This window comes from Nicotiana tabacum, chromosome 10, assembly GCF_000715075.1.
Source record: "Nicotiana tabacum cultivar K326 chromosome 10, ASM71507v2, whole genome shotgun sequence".
Classification (NCBI taxonomy): Eukaryota; Viridiplantae; Streptophyta; class Magnoliopsida; order Solanales; family Solanaceae; genus Nicotiana; species Nicotiana tabacum.
In genome coordinates, this window is record NC_134089.1 from 164,206,959 (window position 1) to 164,232,988 (window position 26,030).

The 26,030-nt window shown below is 40.7% G+C and overlaps 1 protein-coding gene across 4 annotated transcripts; it reads right to left on the reverse strand.

Annotated features, from left to right (window-relative positions):
• Window positions 1–278: 278 nt before the first annotated feature.
• LOC107787255 (uncharacterized) lies at window positions 279–26,030 on the reverse strand. Of its 4 annotated transcripts, none has more exons than XM_075223498.1 (4): window positions 25,154–26,030; window positions 2,523–2,588; window positions 1,144–1,789; window positions 279–675 (listed from the first exon to the last, which is right to left on the reverse strand). In XM_075223498.1, the coding sequence occupies exons 3-4, from the start codon at window positions 1,652–1,654 to the stop codon at window positions 647–649; spliced, it is 540 nt and encodes a 179-aa protein (XP_075079599.1). In that variant the 5' UTR covers window positions 1,655–1,789; window positions 2,523–2,588; window positions 25,154–26,030; the 3' UTR covers window positions 279–646. The 4 variants fall into 4 exon arrangements, with proteins under 4 accessions (XP_075079599.1, XP_075079600.1, XP_016464285.1 ...); XM_075223499.1 differs by having other exon boundaries at window positions 2,518–2,588; XM_016608799.2 differs by lacking the exon at window positions 25,154–26,030 and adding an exon at window positions 3,488–4,016.

Below are 26,030 nucleotides of genomic sequence, written 5' to 3' on the forward strand. Positions count from 1 at the left end.
CGCAGTCTACCTTAATGCAAGCGTTAATGGCCGATTTCATGGCCCGAACCCGTAATTTATTGGTCATATGGAGACAACTGAACCATTACTCCAATGCTCCCCTTCATGAGTAACAACAATTTGATAGAGTTTAAATTTTGTGTACTAACAACATGTAATTTTTTTGCACCAGAAGTTAAAGATGACGTATAACAATAGGTCGGTATATATTATGTATAAACTTATTATAACCTGTTAAAATATAGCTTCGCGGCAAATGGAGAAGGTAAATAAATAGAGACAAAATCAAACCTTCAACTTATATCAATTGCATGGACAGGAGAAATAAAATACACTTGGCTATTTTGCCTAAAAATGCAACAATTGGCCAGTTCAGTCAATAACCACTAAGATATTGTAGGCTATTATTACCAACAAATGGTCAAAGGTTTTTACTGTCTCTTGCCAATTAACCTGTTAAAATTCTAACTAACTAGAGTACCTTTTTTTTTTTTTCCTTTTTTCATCAACTTTGAATATAAAGATAGAAGGTAAAAATAAAAAAGAATTATGTCAAATATGCATTACAAGGAGACATTCTTAGCTTAACACCAGAACAAGGAAAAAGAAAGAAAAAATCATCCCTAAAGTTTCAACCATCGCTAAATCACCCCTCAATTTGCAATGAAGAGCCAGCTGCATCCAAAACAATCAAATGGTTTCTTTATTAAATAAGATGAAATTAATCACACAAGAGACTAGTCAAGAAAAATTTCAAAATGATATACAGCAAGTTCTTGTTCTATATTGTATCCAAAGGCGAATGGAGCCAATGTTCTATAGGTTCAATTGAACTCAGTACTTTCAATGCATCCGCATCACATCCTCCAAAAATACACTACTTTGGAGGATCCGACGTGCGCCCAGCGGCCTTTTTGAAGAGTTCGAGCAACATAACTCTCAACACATAACATATACAGAACATATATATATATATATATATATATATATGCGAAAAAACACTAAAATTTCCAAAGTACAATGAATCCGGCACTAAGAACCTATCAAGTTTAAATCCTGGATCGATATGCCTCTGTCACAATAATCAACTAATGATCCAATTCATGTAAAAAGAAAATCAGAAGGAGTAGGAACAAGACTAACCAGAATCATGTTGATGATCAGAACCATGATCTCTTTGATGATTTTCCATACACTGAAGTAAGTACTTAAAAGTCTCAATCTCACAAGGAATAGTAAGTCCACCAGTATGATCAAATCCAAACTCTTCTTCAACTTTTTCCAACAACACTTTGAACAAAGGATCACTAAGATAACTTGTAGGAATTATAAATCTTCTAAGTTCAGGCCCAACATAAACAGCTAAATAACCTTTAGGAACACCATGTGGTGGCTCTGGACTCTGGCAACTCTCGTCGTCTGAATCGCAGCATACATTTGAACTCTTTAACCTCTTCATTATAGCTGGTGATATGCCTCCATAAATATTTCCATTACTATTGTTAGATGATTGAAAATGGCCATGAGTGCAATGGTTTTGGTTGTTGTTTGCTTTGGGACTAAGTGTCACATTTTGCCATTTATGCAATAACTCTTTGAGTCTCACAATCTGTCTAATACCTGTCACTTTGTTTCCAGCTCCCTGATCATCCATTTTTCCTTTGCTTAATTATCACAACAAGATTGATGATGATAATGAGAAGAATATTACCAAATTTGGATTGACAAAACCTTCGATTCTCTATCGGAGAATTTGACTAATCAGATCTTGTTCCTCTCTGCATATTCACTGTATACAATTGGTATATAAGTTTCCTCCTCACTTTCTTGAAAATAATGAGAAAAGCTCTAATAAGGAAATTAGATAGCTTAAATAGCAATAACCTGATATGTTAATGGTTTTTTGATATCCTACTTAACAAGGGAAGAATAGAGACAGATCCATTGTGCTAAGACACATTAAATTATGGTATACTTAGCTGTATTATTTTAGTGATTGAATCCATGTGAAATCCACAACGCGTATGACCTTACTAGAAGAAGAAGCATTTTCCAATCACATGATCAGCAGCTAATATAATCATTTTAGCAAATAAAATACTACTACTACTTAGCAAATACTTTAACATTTTGGATACATACATGCGAAGACATGAACATATTATAATATTAGCGTAATATCATAAGAAATAAACAAATAATGGCGGTGACATGAAGGTAATTGCGTTTCTTTCTTCTTGATTTAGTTGTTATTTAAGACACCCTATTATTACTCTTTCGGCTCAAAAGATAGAAGCAAGCAATATAAGCCAAGATTAGTAAATTAGATGGTTTTCTTTTTCAGGTATATCAAATTCTCACATGTACAATGAACATTTTTGGCATTTTGGTTAAATGCTACTTTTATGAGTACAGATTTGATTAATCCAAATTTAAGTCTAACAACAACAACAACAACAATAACAACCCAGTCGAATCTCATTAGTGGAGTCTGGGGAGAATAGAGTGTACGCAGACCTTACCCCTACCCTGGAGGGGATAGAGAGGTTGTTCCAGGAGACTCTCGGCTCGGAGATAAAATTAAAAATCTGTAATAATAACAAAAACCGGAAAAATAATATCAGCATAGCGAGAGACAGCAAATAAATGGAAGGGCAATAACACAGATATGTACTATGCAAAAAATGTGAAGCACAACATAAACCACTAGCAATCCAAGATAAAACACTATCAGACTAGCCGGCACAAAGAGGAAAAACACTCGACTACCCTCTAACCTACAACCCCAATGCTCGACCTCCACACCTTTTTATCAAGAGTCATGGCCTCAGATCAGAATTGAAGTCTAAGAATTTCATAATTTGGGTAAATTATCAGATTTCATAGACACCCTAAATCAAGAACAAAAAATTAAAAACAGATCATTGCATATCTTCTTTGTGATTCGATCCAATATTCATGCAGTGATACTGAAGAGAAATGGTAATGAAATTAACAAATGATCCAACCAGATCAATTCACACAAAACTTTTGTTGCGCGGACTCTCCATGCTGTCGAATCCTCCAAAAATACACTACCAGATCAATTCACACAAAACTTTTGTTGCGCGGACTCTCCATGCTGTCGAATCCTCCAAAAATACACTACTTTTACAGGATCTGACAAACATACGATGACATTTTCGAAAAATTCGAACAATATAGCTTCAAAACAAGCAGAAAAGTTATACGCATAATAACAGATCTAGTACTGAGGTAAATCCAAGATTTTAAGACAACAAGCATATTCATGACAATGGGTGTGAAATATATATATATATATCTTTTTTTTGCCCCTATATTAAGCTCTCATCTGCCCCTAATAACAGAAACTACATGCATGCATGCACATGAAAGACAATTTAATCAAATTAATGATGCAAAGAGAAATTAGATAAATTAAATGAGAAAACATAACAATAACAGATTAAATTTGATATTTACTTACCAGAATGGGATGGTCAAAAGCTGGTATGAAGAATAATATGACCATACAAAAGCTTAATTGGAATGGTATGCGCTTGTGCCTTTCATTCCCTCGTTTGATTTCTAGCTAATTGCGGAAGATGTTGTTGAGATTAGAATAAGACATCTTTACATATTATTGAGGGAAATTTTGTTGAGATTTCACTTCCTCGCTTGATTTCTAGCTAATTTTTGTTGCTTTGTTTCTCTTCCGAAAAAAAAAAAGAAGAGAAGTTTAATTGGAAGGGGAATAAGTTTTGGGCTAGAAGATGGAAGGTTCTATTTTTCTTTTGTTGAAGAGTTTCATGGATTTTTCAGAGTTCATTAAAATGAGTAATGATTCTGAATAAAAGATCATATGAATTTCCATAATATCATAAATAATACTTACAAACTGACTCTTCTTTGCTTATGTACTCATCATTTTTGGTTGCATTCGTTTTCTCCCTTTAACCTATGGTTACACCTGTGTTTTCGCTACTCAATTGTTCAGCTATCACTTTTTTTTCCTTATATTTCATGCGTCCGCCCGTTTGCTTTTACTATTTTGTCTTTTTAGCTTATCTATATATTTTTTATTTTCCTTAGGTGGATAATTTATGCATGTAACATAACTTGAGAGTATAACCAATTCGAACTTCAAATTAAATGAGTATAGCTTTTAATGTTTTTAACACTAATTACATGTACTTTTAGATGATCGTGGAAAAACTACAAGTACTTTATAGTTTAAATTTATAGAATACTAATTATGTATACGGGGAAGTAATTGAAAACAAAAATCATATTTTTTGTTTGACTCAAAAGATATTACAACCTTTTTGAACAAATCAATCAAAGAAGATGAAGGGGTTAATCCTAGTTAAAGATAATTAACTCTAGATCCGAGATGAATAATACGAATTAAAAAAAATAGCCGAATTTAATTGTTGACGCCGATTATGGTTTGATTTAATAGCATAAAGAAAGATGCATTAAGTAACATTAAGTGGCAATAAAATGTGAATAAAGGAAAAGATTCACCGATCTTGAGTGAGATGGATCTTCCTTCATTTAATAAATATGAATGATAGACAAATACAAGAAACATAAGACCCTTTTTGGATCTGATGAAGGTATGGGATCACAGATCCTCTCAACTCTTTGGAGAGATGTGTTTACATATTTTCTAGAAAGAGGGAGAGAGAGAGAGAGAGCCCCCTGTGGGGAGTCCTCCGTTCCTATTTATAAGGGGTATCCATAGAAAATCCTAAAAAAGTACAATTAGAGGGAATATTCAATAGAATATTCCCTTTGAGGATTCCAGAGCAAACCAGCTATTTCATCGCTGTCCGACCTCGGCTATTGATGACTGTTCGACCTCGGCCTTATTGATGACTGTCCGACCTAGGCCTGTCCGACCTCGGCCTTATGTCTGTCCGAACTCGGCCTTATTTCTCCGCGTGCCGAATTTCTCTGATCAAATTTTGACCCATACAGCTAGTCCTTCCGCTTATTAAGGTCGTCTCTTGGTCAAGCTTGGTGAGCAGACTTCATTAATCGTAGTTCGAGAAATTCGGATGCGGAGGTCGACTAGTGTGGATCGCGCCTGAGGGTGCCTATCTTTAGGTCAAAGTGGTATCCCCGCGGGCTGAACTTTATCAGAATTCGATCGGGGCCAATGACTTGAGTGATGAGTCGATCGAGAAGACGGTAGAGCTGGGGAAGGCCGTCGAGGCCGGGATGGTGGCTTCGGCAAAGATGGCAGCATCGGAGAAGGCCATTCGCATCCTCGGATCTGGATAGGCGAGTAGGCCGAATAAGAATTCTGTCAACGAATGAAAATTCGGACGAGGTCGCCGAATGTAAATTCCGGCAAGGTCGCCGAATGTGAATTCGGGCGAGGTCGCCAAATGATGATTCGGGTAGGTCGCCGAATGTGAATTCGGGCGAGGTCGCCGAATGTGAATTCGGACGAGGCCAAAGGTTGATTCGGACGAGGCCGAATGTTGATTCGGATAAGGCCGAGTGTTGATTCGGTCGAGGCCGAATGTTGATTCGGACGAGGACGCGTGTTGATTCGGACGAGGACGAGTGTTGATTCAGTCGAGGCCGAAGGTTGATTCGGACAAGGCCGAATGTTGATTCTGACAAGGTCGAATTCTTCTTTTTGGCAATGGCCCTTGGCTGTACAGGGTCGAATGTTGATTCAGACGAGGTTGGATGTTGATTCGGTCGAGGTCGAAGGTTGATTCGGGCGAGGCCGAATGTTGATTAGGTCGAGGCTAAAAGTTGATTTGGACGAGGCCGAATGTTGATTTGGACGAGGCCGAATTCTTCTTTTTGGCGATGGACCTTGGCCGAAAGGGTGTTATTTCGAGCTTATCGAAATGTTAACACGTCATCGTTCGATCAAGGTCGAACACTTCTTTTTAGCGAAGGCCTTTGGCCTTAAAGGGTGTTATTTAGAACTTATCAAAATGTTAACCCGTTGTCGTTCAATCAAGGTCGAACACTTTTTCTTTGGAGAAGGCCCTTGGCCGTAGGGGTTCGACCTCCTCTTTTTTGGCGATGGCTCTTAGACGTAGAGGTGTTATTGCAAGCTTATCGAAATGTTAACCCGTCGTCGTTCGATCAAAGTCGAACTCTTTTTTTTTTGCGAAGGCCCTTGGCCTTAAAGGGTTTTATTTCGAACTTATCGAAATGTTAACACGTCATCGTTCGATCGAGGTCGAACTCTTCCTCTTTGGCGAAGGCCCTTGGCCTTAAAGAGTGTAATTTTGATCTTATCGAAATGTTAACCCATTGACATTCGATCGAGGTCGAACTCTTCTTCTTTGGCAAAGGCCCTTGGCCTTAAAGGGTATTATTTCGAGCTTATCGAAATGTTAAGCCATCGTCATTCGATCGAGGCCGAACTCTTCTTCTTTGGCGAAGGCCCTTGGCCTTAAAGGGTGATATTTCAAACTCATCGAAATGTTAACCCATCGTCGTTCGATCGAGGTCGAACTCTTCTTCTTTGGCGAAGGTCGTTGGCCTTAAAGGGTGTTATTTCGAGCTTATCTAAATGTTAACCCGTCGTCGTTCAATCGAGGTCCAACTCTTCTTTTTTGGCGAAGGCCCTTGGCCTTAAAGGGTGTTATTTCGAACATATCAAAATGTTAACCCGTCGTCGTTCGATCAAGGTCGAACTCTTCTTCTTTGGCGAAGGCCCTTGTCCTTAGAGGGTGTTATTTCGAACTAATCGAAATGTTAACCTGTCGTCATTCGATCAAGGTCGAACTCTTCTTCTTTGGTGAAGGCCTTTGGCCTTAGAGGGTGTTATTTCGAACTTATCGAAATGTTAACCTGTCGTCGTTTGATCATGGTCGAACTCTTCTTCTTTGGCGAAGGCCCTTGGTCTTAGAGGGTGTTATTTTGAAATTATCGAAATGTTAACATGTCTTCGTTCAATCAAGGTCGAACTCTTCTTCTTTGGCGAAGGCCCTTTGCCTTAGAGTGTGTTATTTCGAGCTTATCAAAATGTTAACATGTCGTCGTTCGATCGAGGTCGAACTCTTCTTCTTTGTCGAAGGCCCTTGGCCTTAAAGGGTGTTATTTCGAGCTTATTGAAATGTTAACCTGTAGTCGTTCGATCAAGGTCGAACTCTTCTTCTTTGGCGAAGGCCCTTGGCCTTAGAGGGTGTTATTTCAAACTTATCGAAATGTTAACTTGTCGTCGTTGGATCAAGGTCGAACTCTTCTTCTTTGGCGAAGGCCCTTGGCCTTAGACGGTGTTATTTCGAACATATCGAAATGTTAACCTGTCTTCGTTCGATCAAGGTCGAACTCTTCTTCTTTGGCGAAGGCCCTTGGCCTTAAAGGGTGTTATTTCGAGCTTATCAAAATGTTAACCCGTCGTCGTTCGATCAGTTCGAACTCTTCTTCTTTGGCGAAGGCCCTAGTCCTTAAAGAGTGTTATTTTGAGCTTATCGAAATGTTAACCCGTCGTCGTTCGATCGAGGTCGAACTCTTCTTCTTTGGCGAAGGCCCTTAGCCTTAGAGGGTGTTATTTCGAACTTATCAAAATGTTAACCCGTTGTTGTTCGATCAAGGTCAAACTCTTCTTCTTTGGCGAAGGCCCTTGACCTTAAAGGGTGTTATTTCGAACTTATCGAAATGTTAACCCGTCGTCATTCGATCAAGGTTGAACTCTTCTTCTTTGGCGATGGCCCTTGGCCTTAGAGGGTGTTATTTCGAACATATCGAAATGTTAACCTGTCTTCGTTCGATCAAGGTCGAACTCTTCTTCTTTGGCGAAGGCCCTTGGCCTTAAAGGGTGTTATTTCGAGCTTATCAAAATGTTAACCCGTCGTCGTTCGATCGAGGTCGCACTCTTCTTCTTTGGCGAAGGCCCTTGGCCTTAAGTGGTGTTATTTCGAACTTATCTATGTGAGCATGTGATTTTTGCTCTATATGAATTACTCCCACAAATTCAAAATAAAATAAATTTTTTTTCATTGTTTGCAATTTTTTGGATTTTTGTTGCATTTTCTGTCAATTGTTTGCATTTGTCTATGCATGTTTATTTTATTTAATTAATGAAAAATACAAAATTATGTCGCATTTGCATTTAGGATTTAACTTTTTATTTTTGAATTAAGTAGTAAATTAGTTATTTTACAAGAGTTGAAAAATCACAAAAATAATTTAATTTGCACTCTTTAATTTTAACTTTGATTTTGAGTAATCTTCTTCTAATTTATTTTTTAATTAATTGTGATAATTTTTATTTAGGTTTAATTAGTGTTTTTCAGGTTAATTAGGTTCTAGGATTTAATTTAGATTTTAATTTAACTTTGAAAAAAAAAAGAATTGTTTAAAAAAAAAAGGGAATTGAAAAGTTAGAAAGTTGTGTTGTCTTGTTTTAATTTGTCCAAGCCCAATGTGAATTCCCTCACCCCAGCCCAATTATGCCCAGACCCACGCCCCAAACCCGCCTGTTGACCCGAACCACTCCAATTATAACACAAAAAAAGACCCAGAACCTTAATCTTTAACACCCTATCAGCGCGTAGTGTTCTTCTTCTCCAAGAAGACACTTGAACCAAACCCCAAATCCAGTCCAAATTCGGGCGAGTGAATCCCAAATCCTTAACCCACGCGTTCCTCCTTCTCTCCTCATCACCATTTCTAACGGTTTCTGACACCGAAGATTCTCCTTCCTTTCACTCGCTCGATTTTGAGATAAGGCACGCGATTGGAAGGTCCTAGAGACGATTCGTTGGATAAGTGTGAGGCATTGGATTGATTTTGTTCAATCCGAGCCCCACATTCATCAGGGGTTCGTTTTATAAGGGATCGGATCCGATTTTGAAAGGAGATTTTTTTTGGGGAGAGGGACTGGAAAAAAGTTTCTTCAAAGAGGATTTTGGAGAAATTTCTTCCGAAAACGTGAGGAAAAATTAGTGCTAAAAGTTTCCTCCGTTTTTTCCATTGTTCTTTTTCTTTTTCATATATGAGAACAGAAAAATATATATATTATGGAGGTTTCATGATTTCAATGGATGTCAGCTTCATTTAGCATCTCGAAATAATAGAGTCTTTTTCACTTCGATTCTGTTTTTTGGACGAACAATGGAATTCGTCGAGAGGCGTGAATCTGTTGTTGTTCATTGAGCTATAGTTGTTCTCTCTTAACTCTGTGGTGCTTTCATTCCCGGAAAACAGAGATTCATTTTCTTTTCATTTTGTTGTGTTACTCGCAAGGTATGAAACTTCGATCTTTTGTATCGAGTGTATTAAGAATGTTATATCTTTGAAAATTGTACCCATAGTCCGTTTATAGGGTAATGAACTTCTCTTGTGTTGGCTTGCCATTTCTGATTTTGAATGAATACACGTTTGAACCTCGAATGGCCAAAGTTCTGTTTTCAACAAGAACGCTATAGATTCTGATTTTGCCTTAGTGATGTTCTATATTTTTGTTTTGCTGGGTCAAAGGATTAAATGGTTGGTTTAAGTCGTATATGGCCTAAATCTGATGGTTGAAGTTCTGCGCTAAGGTTTACTGTGAAAACACTAGCCATGAATCTGATGTTTGTGATCGATCAGAGGCAGTTTTGCTCTCATTTTAACGTATTGGAATATTGAAAGTGATCTAGGTGTTGAAATCAATCAAAGCTTCGTGCAATTAGGTTCAGTCTCTTTCTCTTTTCTTAGGCCTGTTTGGAGTTGATTTTCTTTCTGCAAAAATCTGTCCCTAGGAGATTGTCGGGAAGAATGCGAGTTGATGCTTGATTGCCTTCTTTTAGCATTATTTTAGTTTACTTGTAGTAGTGTATTATTGGCATCTAGACTAGAAAAAGTCTTCATTTCTTTTCTAAAAAGTTGCATCGACAGTGAAGCTCGTGTGATTTAAGTTCAGGAGCTGCGATCGAAACTTGTCGCTTGATTGTAATAAATATATATAACTTCTTAAAGTTGTGGATGCGAGTTTGAAATACTGAGACACCAATTTTGTTAGTCCATTCTAAATATGGTGTTCATATATTTCGTTGAAATGTGAATCGTCTAGTTCATGGTTGTGTATTCGTTTATTTGGTTGCATTAGTTTGGTGTTTGGTTTGGTTCACCAGTTTCCTTCCACGAAGTTCTCTGATTTTTGAAGTGCCTTTCCAGTAAATCAATGGTTCATTTGGTCTCTGTTCAAATCACATATGCTAGGTGGAAATCTGGACTCCTTTAAATTCATTTCCTCTCAATTTTAGCCTAGATCCTTTTGAATCTTGTTATCAATGTTTTAGTGTTGGTGAGCCGAGTCTGAAATTGAATAGTTGAATCCATTAAGAGTTTGTCTTTCCTGATTCCCCTTAGTTCTCAAATGAGCAGTCTGCTAGAAGTGTTAGGGTCATTTTGACCAAGCTCGCACTAAGTCATGTTTTGTGTGCCAAGATTGAAATTAAAATGCTTTCATTAAACTGTGTTCATACGAATAGCAATTGTCATGAAACTGGGAGCTGAAATGGGTATGTTTAAGGTGTTTGATTGAAATTCTGGTTTCTTTTGAGTTCTGAAGAACTGTAGCACGAGATGCATTGCACAAATTCGTGTTGTGATCTATCTTAGACTTGTTAATCATCGTGATATTGGGAGTGTGATTTAGAGTTTTGAAATGTGTTGTTAGCTCGAAGGAGAGTATAGAATTGTACAGTGGCTTTGGAAACTACTATAGAAATGGATCTAACACACTAATATGAGATTATTTCCATATCAATACATTGAGTGCCAATGATTTCAATATCAGATTTGTGAAGCTGACTCCATAATGCACTTCCTTTTGCATTTCCTTGTTTCTATTTCTCCTATGGATTTGAGATTTCACTGTGTGAGTTATGTTTTGTCGAATTATTATGTTAAAAAAAATATTTTTATGTTTTATTGTATCATGTAATTAAAACGAACTGAGTAACTGCAACATTTTGGATAAATAATACTGCACCTGAAGATATTCTGAAAGACAATGGATCACAAATCATGGCCCTGGAAGAAATAGACCTTAGAAACGGTTTTAGGTGCTTTTTTTAAAAAATTATTATCACGGTTATGGACATGTTCGCGTGACATGACTCAGATTCCTAAAAACAAAATCGGAGTATGCGTTCGCGCAACTTCGACCAAACTTTTTTTTAATAATGATAAAGCATTATTAATTGTGGACACGTTCGCGTGACATTATTTTTGACGCGCCAAGCAAATGGGTACACGTACGCGTGACCCGTTTCAAGATAATTTTCTTAATTTAAAAGCGGTTAAGAGGTGAAAGCACATAGGTTCTAAAATGAGTAATTAGGCAATTTGTTCAAGCCAAGTATGATCAAAGCAACCGTGCTAGAACGACGGAACTCGGGAATGCCCAACACCTTCTCCCGGGTTAACAAAATTCCTTACTCGGATTTCTGTGTTCGCAGACCGTAAATAGAGTCAACCTTCCTCGATTCGGGATTTAAAACCGGTGACTTGAGACACCATAAATTATCCCAAGTGGCGACTCTGATTTTTAATGCAAATTAATCTCGTTTCGATTGTCACTTTAAGTTGGAAAAACTCCCTTATGCTCCTTCTCGGGGTGTAAGTAAAAAGGAGGTGTGACAGCTCTGGCGACTCTGTTGGGGAAAGGAACTTAGAACTTCTGGTTCACGGTTCAAGAATTCGAGCTTGTTAATACGATTTTTACTTGGCTCCATTTATTGGTAATATTACTGTGTTCTATGAACCTTTTGTGCTAAATGCTATCTGTTTACTGCTTTTATATTGTTTGAATTGTATATAACTTTCTTCTTACGTCACCCCTCTGAGTCTTCTGAAAATGGTTCACATGTTCGCGTGGACCGCTTTTTCTGTAGAAATTATACCAAATAGAATGAGGCTGGGCAAGCGACAAGGCCGGGTAGACTTCAGTGCTCCCGGTACGTCGCCCCCTCTTCGGCCCCAGTTGTCTGCTCGGGTACCTCAAGTCTAGACCAAAACCCCAGGAGTTAAACCTAGAAAAACACAGCTTCATGCCGGATCCCTAATAGGAACGTTTGTTTGCATCATGTGCATTTGACTTAGGGGACTCAACACAGGGGTTGAGTCCGTCTAGGACAGGTGTTCCCGAAATAACAGGCCATCCTGAGGCATTCTATGTGCTATGTGAACATTTATTTGTTTTGGCTTACATGCTGACCGGCTAGGGAAAATAAAGCAAAAAGAAAAGCGAAGAGTGATGTAGGGGAGGAAATAAAGCTCGGTTCTAAAGAAAACCCCGGTATTTGAAAAACGTCCCGAAGCGCTGCCAAAATTTTTCAGAAAAAAAAAAGTTATTTCAAAATAGTCAAACACTGTGTTCTTCCAAACGTGTCAAAACTGACCGAACTACACAGGTCTGATTCTCACCGGATGTGGGATAAGTAGGCAACCTACATAAGGTTCGGCCTTATTTTTGAAAAAAAAACAAGAAAAAGAGAGTCAGTAGTCAAGTGAATACAGTCTGGATTTTGGTCAAAATAAGCCGATCCAGCTTCGGCAATGTCTTAAGTCGTCCTTGTCGAGATAGACTTAGAGTATTTTTTAGTTGTCGAAAGGCTATTTTCGTGAAAGAACGGACAAGTTTGTGAAGTGTCATAAAATAATCCTCCCCTGCCTCAAAATTCATGTGAAATTGGGAAGGGGCTATATTTGCAAAAACAGTCATTTGGCTAAAATTGGCATATAGAGGAAGAAATCATGGTCCTTTTATTTGTATTTTTTTTTTCTTCGGAAACCTATTTACAAAAAAGTCCACTAGAGTCAACCCTAACCTTAACTTTCCACAGGAACAAATGAATACCATCCAGGATCCACCAGAAGTGGTCAGGGAACAGGCTCAGTTACACTTGCGTATGTGGTGGAATGATCTAGATGAAGATGGTCAGAAATGGGTGAAAGAGCAATTGGGTGCTCTTATAAACATTTTTGAGATCAAACCACGGGAAGATGTGATCAAGGCTTTGGTAAATTTCTGGGATCCTGTCCACAATGTCTTTCGTTTCTCGGACTCTGAGATCACCCCTACTTTGGAGGAAATGGCCGGGTACATTGAGTTTGGACGGGATTTGAGGAAGCAACAACTTATATTTCCCAGGACTCAGTCGGTGCACAAGTTCTTTGACCTCCTGAATATTAGTAAACAGACGAATAAAGACCATGTGAGCAACGGGTGTTGTGCTTTCCATTTCTTGTACTTCAGGTTCGGACACTCTGCTGGATTTGAAACACATGAAAAGGGTCTGAGCAACAAACAAGATAAGGGCCTTTGGCAAATTCATCGTCGGTTCGCATTTATTGTGGCATTCTTGGGGATCATGGTTTTCCAAATGAGAAAGGGACGGTAGATATTCATATGGCTAGAGTTGCACAAATCCTCACTACCAAGGAAGATCATACACTTGCTCCGTTGGTGCTGGCGGATATTTATCGAGCATTGACTTTGTGCAAAGCAGGGGCTCAATTCTTTGAAGGTTGCACCATCCTTCTACAAATATGGTTGATCGAGCACCTTCGCCATCATCCCAGATTCATGAGTTATGGTTCCAGCCCGAGTAACTTCATCACTAGCTACGAGGAGAGGGTAAAGGATTACAACGCACCAGAAGGGTTTGAAGCATGGGTCTCCCACTTGAAAGCTCTTAACGCAAGGCAGGTCGAATGGACTATAGGATGGCTCCCGAGGACAGAAACCATATATATAACTGCTAGCAAGGGCTACTTAAGGTTAATGGGTGTAAGGAGTATTCAGCCATATGCACTGCAGAGGGTCTTGAGGCAATTGGGAAGGTATCAGATTGTGCCCGAAGATGAAGATCTAAGCACCCAGGTCATAGAGTTACATCTAGAAGCTACATTGACCGAGGCTGTAGTTCAACAGGATTAGAATAGCTGCCTGTACCTAAAGAATGGCACCCAGGTACCAGACATCGCCAAGGGGGAAGTAGATCCAAACTATGCTGCTTGGTTTGAGAAAATGTCTTGTGTAACTAACGAGCCAGAGCCCGAGAGGCTCGCCAAAAGGCCTCATGTTCAAGCCTTTGATGATAAAATTCAGGAGAGGTTAGCCTGGGGGGAGAAGGAAAAGGAATATAAGGACACCATCCACGATCTACGAGAAGAGTTGAGAAAAGTCACCTTCAACAATGATTTACAGGCACAAGAGGCCGAGGGAGAGAGGAGAAGGTTGGTGCGAGAAAATGAAGCTCTTAGAGCCCAGGTTCGACAGTTGAAAATTGAAACCGAGAATCCAAGCTGAAGTAGGAAAGATGAAAGGCTCATTTTTAACCTTACTCAAAAGGTACGTGACTATAAAGATGACCTGCAGAAAGCTGAGTCTGAACTAGCAAAAACACAAACAAGGTTGGCTAAAAGTGCCGAAAAGCGTGCAGCTTTCGTTCAACAGATGAAAGATAGATATGAAAGAGGGGTCATAGGTTGGGAAAAAGGCAATTGGCAACCTCGAGGGTGAAATGGATAAACAAGCCAAAAATTTTAAGGCTGAAAGACAACACTGTTACGCCTTAATGTCACGATTGGAAGAGGACTTGTGGCACTTGCAAGAACAAAACCACATTGCCACTCAGGTCTTAGAGGCTAGATCCTGTCAGATTGGTCGTCTATTGCAAAAAAAGGGTATCATAAGAGAGAGAGTTCGAAGGATTGCTGACTACATTACCATGAAGTGCAGTGCGTGTAAGGACATGACAAGGTCCATGTTTTTCGCCACTGTAATGATCTTTGTCCGGCAGATAATGGAAGAACTCTATCGGCTCCAAGATGACATGGCAAGTAGGCCCGCTGCAAGACCGGTTGGTGTTCCTAGTGCAGTGTGGGAGGCACTGATGTATTCGTGATTTTCACTTGAGTCTGTATTTTCTTTCTTCCGAAGTCTGTCATTTATTTTCGAGTCTGTATTTTCTTTTGTTGAAGTATGATAGCTTATTTTGGAGTCTGTATCTCGTTCTTTCATCAGAGTTTGTTAGTTTCTTTTGAGTCTGTTAGTTTTGAGTCTTTGTAATCAAAGCGTTTGCTTTTTATAAAAATTGAAAATCCCAAAATATTTTGTTATTTATCTTACATTTATCTCTCCCAGAACTACACTCGGTCTGATTCATGCAGGGTCATGATACGTAGGCAATCTCCATAGGATTCGACCATAACCAAAAGAAAAAAAGAGAGAAGAAAGAGGAAAAACAAGAGAGAAAAGAAAAAGAAAAGAGAGAAAAATAAGAAAACCAAGAGAAAGAAGCAATAGCAAAATAAGAGAGAAATGAGAGGATATAAAAAACAAAGAAAAAGCAAAGGCCAGAATGAAAAGAGAGAAAAAGGGGGAAAAGAAGTTGCAAGTGGAAATAAGGAAAAGCCGGGATGACGCAAGCATCCAATCAAATGCATAATAGAAACGGTTAACTGCTTAGGTGCATTCATTCCCCAAATGTGCGGTTACCAATTTGTTAAAGCCCTAATCACTAACAAGGTTGTTGATATATTGAGTCCAGGCAGGTGGTTAGTTGATTGGCATTCTGGCAACTCACTCCTACAACACCCGATCAAAAGACAAGTTGAACATGACCAACCAAGAACCAGAAACAAGTATTGTTGATCCGTCAAAAGAGATGGAAGAATTGGATGTTAATGCGATGAAGTAAGAGATGTATAAGTTAAAATAGCAAATGGCTGAAATGTATCAGGCCTGGGCAAAGGGTCATCCACCACTGGTTTATCCCGCCAACCCAGTTTATATCCCACCATCGGCCCAACCTCAGGAGTCTCCCACTGCGAACTCATCTCCAGCCTTTCCCCTCTACCAACAATGCTATGGCACCACTTCCCATACTTCCCAAGTTCCACCACCCAAACAAGTCACATATCCTCCTCCACCAGTCACTCCCGTTTTTGTGGCACCTCCACCTGTTGTATTACACTAATCTTCCAATGAACCTCTGTTCCAAACTCACGACAACCAGTATTATCCCCCTAAACCCACCTTCAAAGTTCCGGAAAGATATTCTTACACCCCTCATCTTGATCTCCCGACGGAGACCGAAAAGCCACCCAAAAATCCTGAGCATGAGGAGATGATCAGAAAGGTCAAAAGCTTAGAACAATCGCTCAGAGATATGAGAGGGCTGGGAGGTTAAGTAAGTGTGGCCTATAGGAATTTATGTCTGTTCCCAGATGTTCAATTACCAGCAGGGTTCAAAATGCCCAAGTTTGATCTGTACGACGGGCATGGTGACCCAGTAGCACACTTAAGAGGATTTTGTAGCAAGATGAGGGGGGCAGGCGGAAGAGATGAATTATTGATGGCATATTTCAGCCAAAGTCTGAGTGGATCGGCATTGGAATGGTATACCAGACAAGATCACAATAGGTGGTACACATAGGACGATTTGGCCCAAGCCTTCGCCTGTCATTTTCAGTACAATCTTGAAATTATCCCAGACCGTCTGTCATTGACGAAGATTGAGAAAAAGACAGGTGAGAGTTTCAGGGAATATGGATTCCGTTGGAGGGAGCAAGCAGCGAGGGTTGACCCTCCGATAAAATAAAGTGAGATGGTTGATTATTTCTTACAGGCTTTGGAGCCCACTTATTTTGGTCACTTGGTGTCAGCAGTGGGCAAGTCCTTTAATGAGGTTGTAAAAATGGGAGGCATGGTTGAGGAGGGACTCAAGTCCAACAAGATCATGAGTTATTCAGCAATCAAAGCCACCACCCAGGCCATTCAAAACGGTACTGGAGGTGTACTTGGGAAAAAGAAGAAAGAGGACGTTGCGACAGTTGAGTCAGGAGCTTGGGTCGAATCTAGGGGGCCTTCACGTTACTATAACCAGCCTCGACCCTATCACCAAACTTACCCCTACACTCTATATAGCCCACCGCAATACTATTACCCACCACCAGATCCCCATTTTTCTGTCCATTATGCACAAACATACCCTCAACCTCCTGCCCACGTGCAATGGCATGCGCCAATTCCACATAATCCCTACCCAGCCTCGCAAAATACTTATCCACCCCCGAGAGCCTATCAAAATCCCCCTGGAACAGGTTTCAGGCCCAATCAGGCCACCAAGAATGAGAGGTTACAGAAGAAGAAAAAGACTTTGACTCCATTGGGAGAATCATATACCAGTTTGTTCCACAGGTCAAGACAATTGGGTATGCTGAGTCCGATCGAGCCAAAATTGCCAAATCCTCCCCCGAGGAATCTTGATCACTCTGTGAGTTGCGAATATTGTTCTGGTGCTCTGGGGCATGACACAGAGAAGTGCTAGAAATTGAAAATAGCTATTCAAGATCTCATTGACACTCATCGGATATAGGTCCAGGCTCCGGAGGCACCTAATATCAACCAGAACTCATTGCCATCTCATCAAGAGACGAATATGATTGAGATAGTGCATACGGAAGGGGAGCCTAAGAAGCCTTCGCAAATTATCATGATGATTCGGTCCAGCGAAGCCAGGCCATTCGAAAGGTCGACAACTGAGAAGTCTACTATCAAGTTGAATAAGGTAAATAGTCAACCATCTGAGGTGGTCAAGAAGGGTTCCTCAAGTGACGTTGCGGGTAAACCTGAAAGAGCAAAAGTGGTTGTGCCAGGAGTGGCGAACAAGCCTGTAGTAATTGTGGGGGGTGCTCACACAGATCCTGTCATTATCAAGCCGGTAACTCAGTTACCAATAGTCAACAACAGGGTAGTCCTGTGGAATTATGAACGAGTGACGGTGACTTACAAGGGGAAAGAAGTTAAAGAAGAAGTATGTGAGATCCATGGTTTGACTCGATCAGGGAGATGCTTTGCCCCCGAAGAGTTGAGAAAAGCTAAAAGCTCCAAAGATAACCCAGTATTGGTGAAGAAAGTTGTGACTGAGGAAGAAGCAGAGGAGTTCTTGAGAAAAATGAAGGTGCACGATTATTCCATTGTGGAGCAGTTGAGGAAGACGTCAGCTCAGATTTCATTATTGTCATTATTGATCCATTCAGACGAGCACCGTCGGGCTTTGATGAAGATCCTGAATGAGGCCCACGTTCCTAACAAGATCTCAGTAAACCACTTGGAAAAGATAGCTAACAAGATATTTGAAGTGAACAGAGTTACTTTTTCTAATGATGAGTTGCTCGTGGAGGGTACTGAGCACAATAGAGCCCTCTATCTGACGGTGAAATGCGAAGATTCCATGGTTACTCAGGTACTGGTTGACAATGGTTCCAGCGCGAACATTTGCCCCCTCTCCACTCTGAACAAGTTGAAGGTGGATGATTAAAGAATTCACAAGAACAGTATATGCGTTCGAGGATTCGACGGTAGAGGGAAAGATTCAGTTGGGGACATAGTGCTTGAGCTTACAATAGGGCCAGTTGAATTTACTATGGAATTTTAGGTGCTCGATGTGGCTGTTTCTTACAATCTGCTATTAGGTCGACCCTGGATTCATGCTTCCAAGCGGTCCCATCTACTCTGCATCAAATGGTCAAGTTTGAGTGGGATAGACAGGAAATTGTTGTGCATGGCGAAGATAATTTGTGTGTTCCCAGTGATTCCATTGTTCCGTTTATAGAGTTTGAAGACGACAAAGGGCCATGAGTTTATCAAGTTTTTGACACGGTATCAGTAGAGAAAATTCCAGAAGGGAAGTGCATGCCAACTCCAAGGGTAGCTGCTGCATCAGTCATAGTAGCCGTTGAAATGTTGAAAAACGGTTTTATACCGGGCAAGAGTTTGGGTGTATCTCTACAAGGTATCGTACAACCGGTTTCTCTTCCTAAAAACTTGAATACATTTGGTTTGGGATTCAAGCCCACAGTCGCAGATGTAAGAAAAGCCAGAAAAACGAAACAGAGGGCATGGGCCCTACCAAAACTAGTCTCGCATCTTTTCAGATCATTTGTCAGGCCTGGTACCAGAAAGCGCCCAATAACGACGGTTCCCAATTCAATGGTTGATATGGATGGAGATCTGATTGAGAAGTTCAAGAGGTTATTCGCCGATGTGAACGTGTTGGAAGCTGGAGAGGGTTCGAGTAAAGCGGAGGTGCAATTTGTGGGGCCTAGTGCAAAGATTAACAATTAGGAAGCCACTCCTCTTCCTACTCGGAGGGAGTTTTGGTAGTTTGCTTTGATTTTCTTTCAGTTTATCTGGATTATTCTAGGGTTGTAATCCAGATTCTATGTTTCGTCCGTTTGGATGTATAAACTTTGTTATCTTTAATTTCAATGAAATACAATTTCCTTTTTTCTTCCTTCCTAATAGTTTTATTTTTATTTTCTTTTCTTCTTTGTACAGTTCTTTTTATGCTGGCTTCAATGATATGACATGCATGAGGAATCTCCGGCCCAGTCTTAAAAGCCAATTTAATTCTGAAATAGTAATTCAAGAAATAGAGTGTGATGATGAATCGGAATATGACGAGGATGAAGCCTTTGAAGAGATTAGTAAAGAATTAAGCCATTTTGAAGAAAACCCCAAGCCTAACCTGAGTGATACAGAAGCAATCAATTTAGGGGACCAAGATAATGTCCGGGAAACTAAAATAAGTATCCATCTTGAACCACAACTCAGAGAGGAGATAATTAAAGCACTGCTCAAGTATAAAGATGTTTTTGCATGGTCCTATGACGACATGCCGGGTCTAAGCACTGACTTGGTGGTTCACAAATTGCCCACTGACCCGGCATTCTCCCCTGTCAAGCAGAAGCTGAGGAAATTTAAAACTGATATGAGTGTGAAGATTAAGGAAGAGGTCACCAAATAGTTTGAGGCCAAGGTCATTCGAGTCATCCGGTATCCCACCTGGTTAACCAATGTTGTGCCTGTGCCAAAGAAGGATGGTAAGACCAGGGTGTGTGTTGATTATTGAGATCTCAACAAGACAAGTCCCAAGGATAACTTCCCATTGCCAAACATCCATATATTGATCGATAATTGTGCCAAACATGAGATTGGTTCTTTTGTGGATTGTTATGCGGGCTACCACCAAATCTTAATGGATAAGGAGGACGCAGAAAAGAGGGCATTCATCATGCCCTGGGGAACGTACTGCTATCGGGTCATGCCATTTGGTTTGAAAAATGTTGGGGCAACCTACATGAGGGCAATGACGACCATATTCCACGACATGATACACATGGAGATCGAGGTTTATGTGGATGATGTGACTGTAAAGTCTAGAAAGCAGTCTGACCATGTCAGAGATCTGAGAAAGTTCTTCCAAAGGCTTCGCAGGTACAATCTCAAGCTCAATCCTACAAAATGCGCGTTCGGTGTTCCGTCTGGAAAGCTGTTGGGATTCATAGTCAACCGCTGAGGTATTGAATTAGACTCGTCAAAGATCAAAGCTATTCAGGAATTGCCACCCCAAAGAACAAGACTAAGGTGATGAGTCTGTTGGAGAGATTGAATTACATCAGCAGGTTCATCGCTCAGCTCACGACAACTTGTGAGCCTATCTTCAAATTGTTAAAGAAAGATATTGTGGTCAAGTGGACAGATGAATGTCAGGAAGCATTTGATAAGATAAATGGGTACTTGTCAAACCCACTTGTGTTGGTCCCGCCAGAACCAGAGAGACCTTTGATTCTGTATTTGACGGTCTTGGACAATTCATTTGGTTGTGTGTTGGGTCAGCATGACATCACTAGCAGGAAGGAGCAGGCCATATATTATCTCAGCAAGAAGTTCACGTCTTACGAGGTTAAGTACACTCATCTTGAGAGGACGTGTTGCACCCTAACTTGGGTAGCCCAGAAGCTGAAACATTATTTGTCATCTTATACTACTTACCTCATCTCTCGCTTGGATCTATTGAAGTATATCTTCCAGAAGCCTATGCCCACGGGAAGGCTCGCAAAGTTGCAGATTTTGCTCACAGAATTCGACATTGTTTACGTGACTCGGACTGCGATGAAAGCACAAGCATTGGCCGACCATTTGACTGAGAATCCTGTGGATGAAGAATACGAACCTTTGAAGACTTATTTCCCTGATGAAGAGGTAATGCACATTGATGAGTTGGAACAGGTTGAAAAGCCAGGATGGAAACTTTTCTTTGATGGGGCTGCTAACATGAAAGGCATTGGGATAGGAGCGGTACTTATTTCTGAAACAGGGCATCACTACCCTGTTACGGTTCAGCTTCATTTCTATTGTACTAACAACATGGCTGAGTATGAGGCATGTATTCTGGGTTTGAGGTTAGCCATAGACATGGGTGTCCAGGAAGTCTTGGTCTTGGGTGACTCGGACCTTCTAGTGCACCAGATTCAGGGAGAATAGGAAACACGAGATTTAAAACTCATACCGTACCGACAGTGCTTGCAGGATCTTTGTCAACGTTTCCAATCAATAGAGTTCAGGCATATTCCAAGGATTCACAATGAAGTCGCTGATGCTTTGGCCACTCTGGCGTCAATGTTGTACCATCCCGATAAGGCTTATATGGATCCTTTGCAGATTCAGGTCCACGATCAGCATGCTTATTGTAATGTGGTGGAAGAAGAGCTCGATGGGGAGCCTTGGTTTCACGATATCAAGGAATACATCAGGATGAGGGTGTATCCAGTACAAGCCACAGGTGATCAAAAGAGAATAATCAGGCGGTTGGCAAGCAGTTATTTCTTCTGCGGAGGGGTTTTGTACAAAAGGACTCCAGACCTTGGGCTGCTGAGATGCATAGATGCTAGGCAGGCTACAGCTATTATGACCGAAGTACATTCTGGAGTTTGTGGACCGCACATGAGTGGGTATGTTCTAGCAAAGAAGATCCTTCGAGCAGGTTATTATTGGCTCACCATGGAGCGAGATTTTATCAGTTTTGTGCGCAAGTGTCATCAATGTCAGGTGCACGGAGATTTGATTCATTCTCCACCATCTGAATTACATACAATGTCTGCACCATGGCCCTTTGTTGCTTGGGGCATGGATGTCAATGGACCAATCGAGCCAACAGTGTCCAATGGGCACAGGTTTATTCTGGTGGCCATAGACTATTTCACCAAGTGGGTAGAGGCTAAAACATTCAAGTCTGTAACCAAGAAGGCGGTGATTGATTTTATGCGCTCAAATATCATTTTCCGGTTTGGGATACCAAAGGTGATCATTACAGACAATGGGGCTAATCTCAATAGTCATCTGATGAAAGAGGTATGTCAGCAGTTCAAGATCACACATCGCAATTCTACCCCGTACCGCCCTAAGGCAAACGGAGCAGTTGAGGCGGCCAACAAAAACATAAAGAAGGTACTTCGGAAAATGGTGGAAGGTTCTAGGCAATGGCATGAGAAATTACCTTTTGCATTGCTGGGTTATCGCACTACTATCCGTACTTCAGTAGGGGCGACTCCTTATTTGTTGGTGTATGGCCCCGAAGTAGTGATACCCGCAGAAGTGGAAATCCCATCCCTTCGAATTGTCGCGGAGGCGGAAATTGATGACGATGAATGGGTCAAAACTCGCTTGGAACAATTGAGTTTAATCGACGAGAAAAGATTGGCAGCAGTTTATCATGGCCAGTTGTATTAACAGAGAATGGTAAGAGCATACAACAAGAAGGTTCGTCCACGGAAGTTTGAAGTGGGTCAATTAGTATTGAAATGTATTCTTCCTCATCAGGCCGAAGCAAAAGGCAAGTTCGCCCCAAATTGGCAGGGGCCATTCATCGTAACTAGAGTGTTGTCAAATGCCGCTTTGTATTTAACGGATATAGAAGGTAAGTGTGTAGAGATGGCCATCAATTCCGATGCGATCAAGAGATACTATGTATGACTTTCTTTGGTTAATTTATATTTGTTTGTACTTGGCATATTTTTGAAGATGTGGAATGACGAAGGCATTTTGTTCTTTTATCTAAACACTTTATTCTTTGTTACCCCCTTTGAGCCTTAATTATTTTCTTTCATACCCCTCTTTCGGAATCAGTAGCAAACATCAGAAACATAAGCGTGAAAGATAAGTAAAGGAAGAAGAGAAAAAGAGAAAGAAAAGAGAAAAGAGAAAGGAAAGAATGAAAAGAGAAAAAAAGAGAAAAAGAAAGCAAAAAAAAAAGAGAAGAAAGAGAAAAGAGAAAATCACAACAACAAAGTAATTTCTATAACATGAACTACGTTCGACTTGATTCCTTTAAAGATACGTAGGCAGCCTCACGGTTCGGTCCCATCAAAATAAAATCCAAAAGTCCCCAAGCAAAGAAACTGGGGCAGCAGTTGTGGTTGTTGTCAGAAATCTGATTCCGAAAGTTGTAATTTTAAGCGCATTCAAATTGTTTTGAGCCTTTGATATCCTTTCTTTCTAACCCTATCCAAAAGCCCATGTTACGGTCCAAAGAAAGACCTTCCGATCAGTCTTCGAGAGATGCCAAGTCAAGCAAATGGAGGTGATTCGTATCAAAGACAACACTCTGGTCCAAGCAGAAAATATTGAAAATGAGAGAGTCTTATTGGCGAAAACCCTCACGGGCACCATAAGGGGACGAGAGCTGAGAGAAATTAAAAATGAGAGAGTCTTATTGGTGAAAACCCCCACGGGCACCGTAAGGTGAAAGTGAGTTGAGGGATGGACAAATGAGAGAGGCTTGTTGGTGAAAACCCTTCAGGGCATCGCAGGCCGAACTAGGTCAAGGTTTTGGTGAAGAAATCAGGTTATGGAAATCCTGGGGCAACAAAGTATGGCAACTGAAAGTTGATCGGTTGGATATAATGGGCCGATTAATCCGAAATACATGTTGTCACACCTCCTTTTTCCGCACCCGCGGGGGCAGGGGAGTTTTTTCCAATTAAAGGACAATCGAAACGGGATTGGTTTATTTATTTCAGAGTCGCCACTTGGGAGATTTAGGGTGTCCCAAGTCACCAATTTTGATCCCGAATCGAGGAAAAGAATGACTCCATATTACAGTCTGCGTACCAGAAATCTGGATAAGGAATTCTGTTAACCCGGGAGAAGGTGTTAGGCATTCCCGAGTTCCGTGGTTCTAGCACGGTCGCTCAACTGTTATATTCGGCTTGATTATCTGATTTTATACAAATATGAACTTATGTGCAAATTTTAACTTTTTACCGCTTTTATAATTATTATTTTAAAAGAATGTGAACATCATTTAAAACATGTCTTTGGACTGCGTCACATGAAATGCACCCATAATCCGGAACACATTTTATTTGATGTTTTGGGATTTGGATTTGGGTCGCATGAAATGCACACCCATGTTTAAGAAAGTAAATTATTAAACGCGCGCCTAAAGAGACTATCGCGTTATTATCTTTAGGGAAGACAGTGAAATTCACTAAACGGTCCATCCCAAATTCTAAGTATTTATTATGACTAATTATTGAGGGCCCCGCAATTTGCATTTTTATTTGGCGAGGCTCGTCTCATTCATTATTTAAAAAAAAGGAATTTGCAACGTCATGGAAATGCATCTCATACCACGTCACAGTCAATGTACCCGTGATTAGAGACACATTTCGATTTCGTTGAGATTTGGATTTGGGTCACATAAATGTGCACCCGAGTTTAGGGAGATAACATTATTAAAGGCGCGCCTAAAGCAACTAGCGCATTATTATATTGGGTAGGGCCGTGAAATTTGCTAAATGGCCCGTCCCGGAATCTAAGTATTTAACGCATATATTTTGTGAGGGTTCCGCAATCTGTATATATTTTTTTTATTTTTTGGCGAAGCTTGCCTCGTTTTTTATTATTATTATTTATTTCTTATTTTTTTTAATATTTTTTTTCAAAAGGATGCCATTTTTACGCCTTTAACAATACTAAACCTTACAGCTTCTTTACAACTAAAATCTCATAACTTGTCAAAATTTAATAAAATGAGTCTAGTGAATGAGTGTTTCGGACGTAGTAACAACAGGTACTAATACTAATTTTGTCCAAATAAACTAAGAAAACGAAGGGAAAAACGAATCAACGTCAAACTGTGTCCTAGACCTCCTAATACAACTAAATCAAATGACATCAAGTAAACAAGAATAACATAACACAAAGATGAACCAAAATGCATACGGTGAAACATAAGCAGAAAATTATCATACCAATTTCTATATTACATCTTCGAACATTTAAAATAACGTTTCTTTATCTAATACATTGAGGTTTACTAACCTGAACAAGCAGAAACGCATAAAGCCCTGGATCAAACCTCTACAGCGAACTCAACGACCAACCTCGACGTGCCGGACCTCGACGAACAAAATGACCTCACAGAAAACTAAAAACTCGGCCCGAAAGTGCTAACAACCTACCATGCTCGCTTCTACTGATTTTTCTCGACGCAGCAGATTGGTGCGAAGAGATGAAGCGGAAGGGGTCGAGGGGGCAGAGGTGTTTGACGTGGTGTTAGACGTGAGGTGGTGGCGATGGATGGAGCCTGGACGTGACAGTGGTTTGGGGTGAGGGTTTTTGGACTGGTTGGTTTGGGTGTTGCTGGGGTGCGATGGTGGTTTTGGTGGTGGGAAGCTTAGGAGGAGGAGGGATGATTGTTCTTGGTGGTTTTGGGCAGTAGGGTCGACGCGGTGGAGCTGGGAGGTTGCGGACGTAGGTGGAGTAGGTTGAAGCTGCGAGGAGGATGAAGCAGGAGGTCGACGAGCAGGTGGGTTTGGACGTGAGGTTGAGCTGGAGTTCCGGCGTCGGAGGGTTGCGACTGTAGGGGTGTCGGGGAGGGTCTGTTTGGTGTAGGGTTTGACGACGAAGGGTCAGCTGGGGAAGGTGACGGAGGTGGTGTTTGGGCGGCGTCGAGGGTTTTGGACATGAGGAATGGTGGGTTTGGGTGTTGGTTATGGTGGTTATGGCGTGGAGGTGACGGGGAGGGGTCAGCTGGTGGTTATGGTGTCGTTTGGTTGGTGGTTATGGCGTCGAACGGAGGTGTTCGCTGGTGAGGAAGGCAACGGGGAGTTGGGCTGCGTTTTTTGTATTCACAGTCGTGTTTTCTTGCTTCTTCAAACAGAGGAAGAAGAAGCATGAACAGTGGAATTTTTTGGTT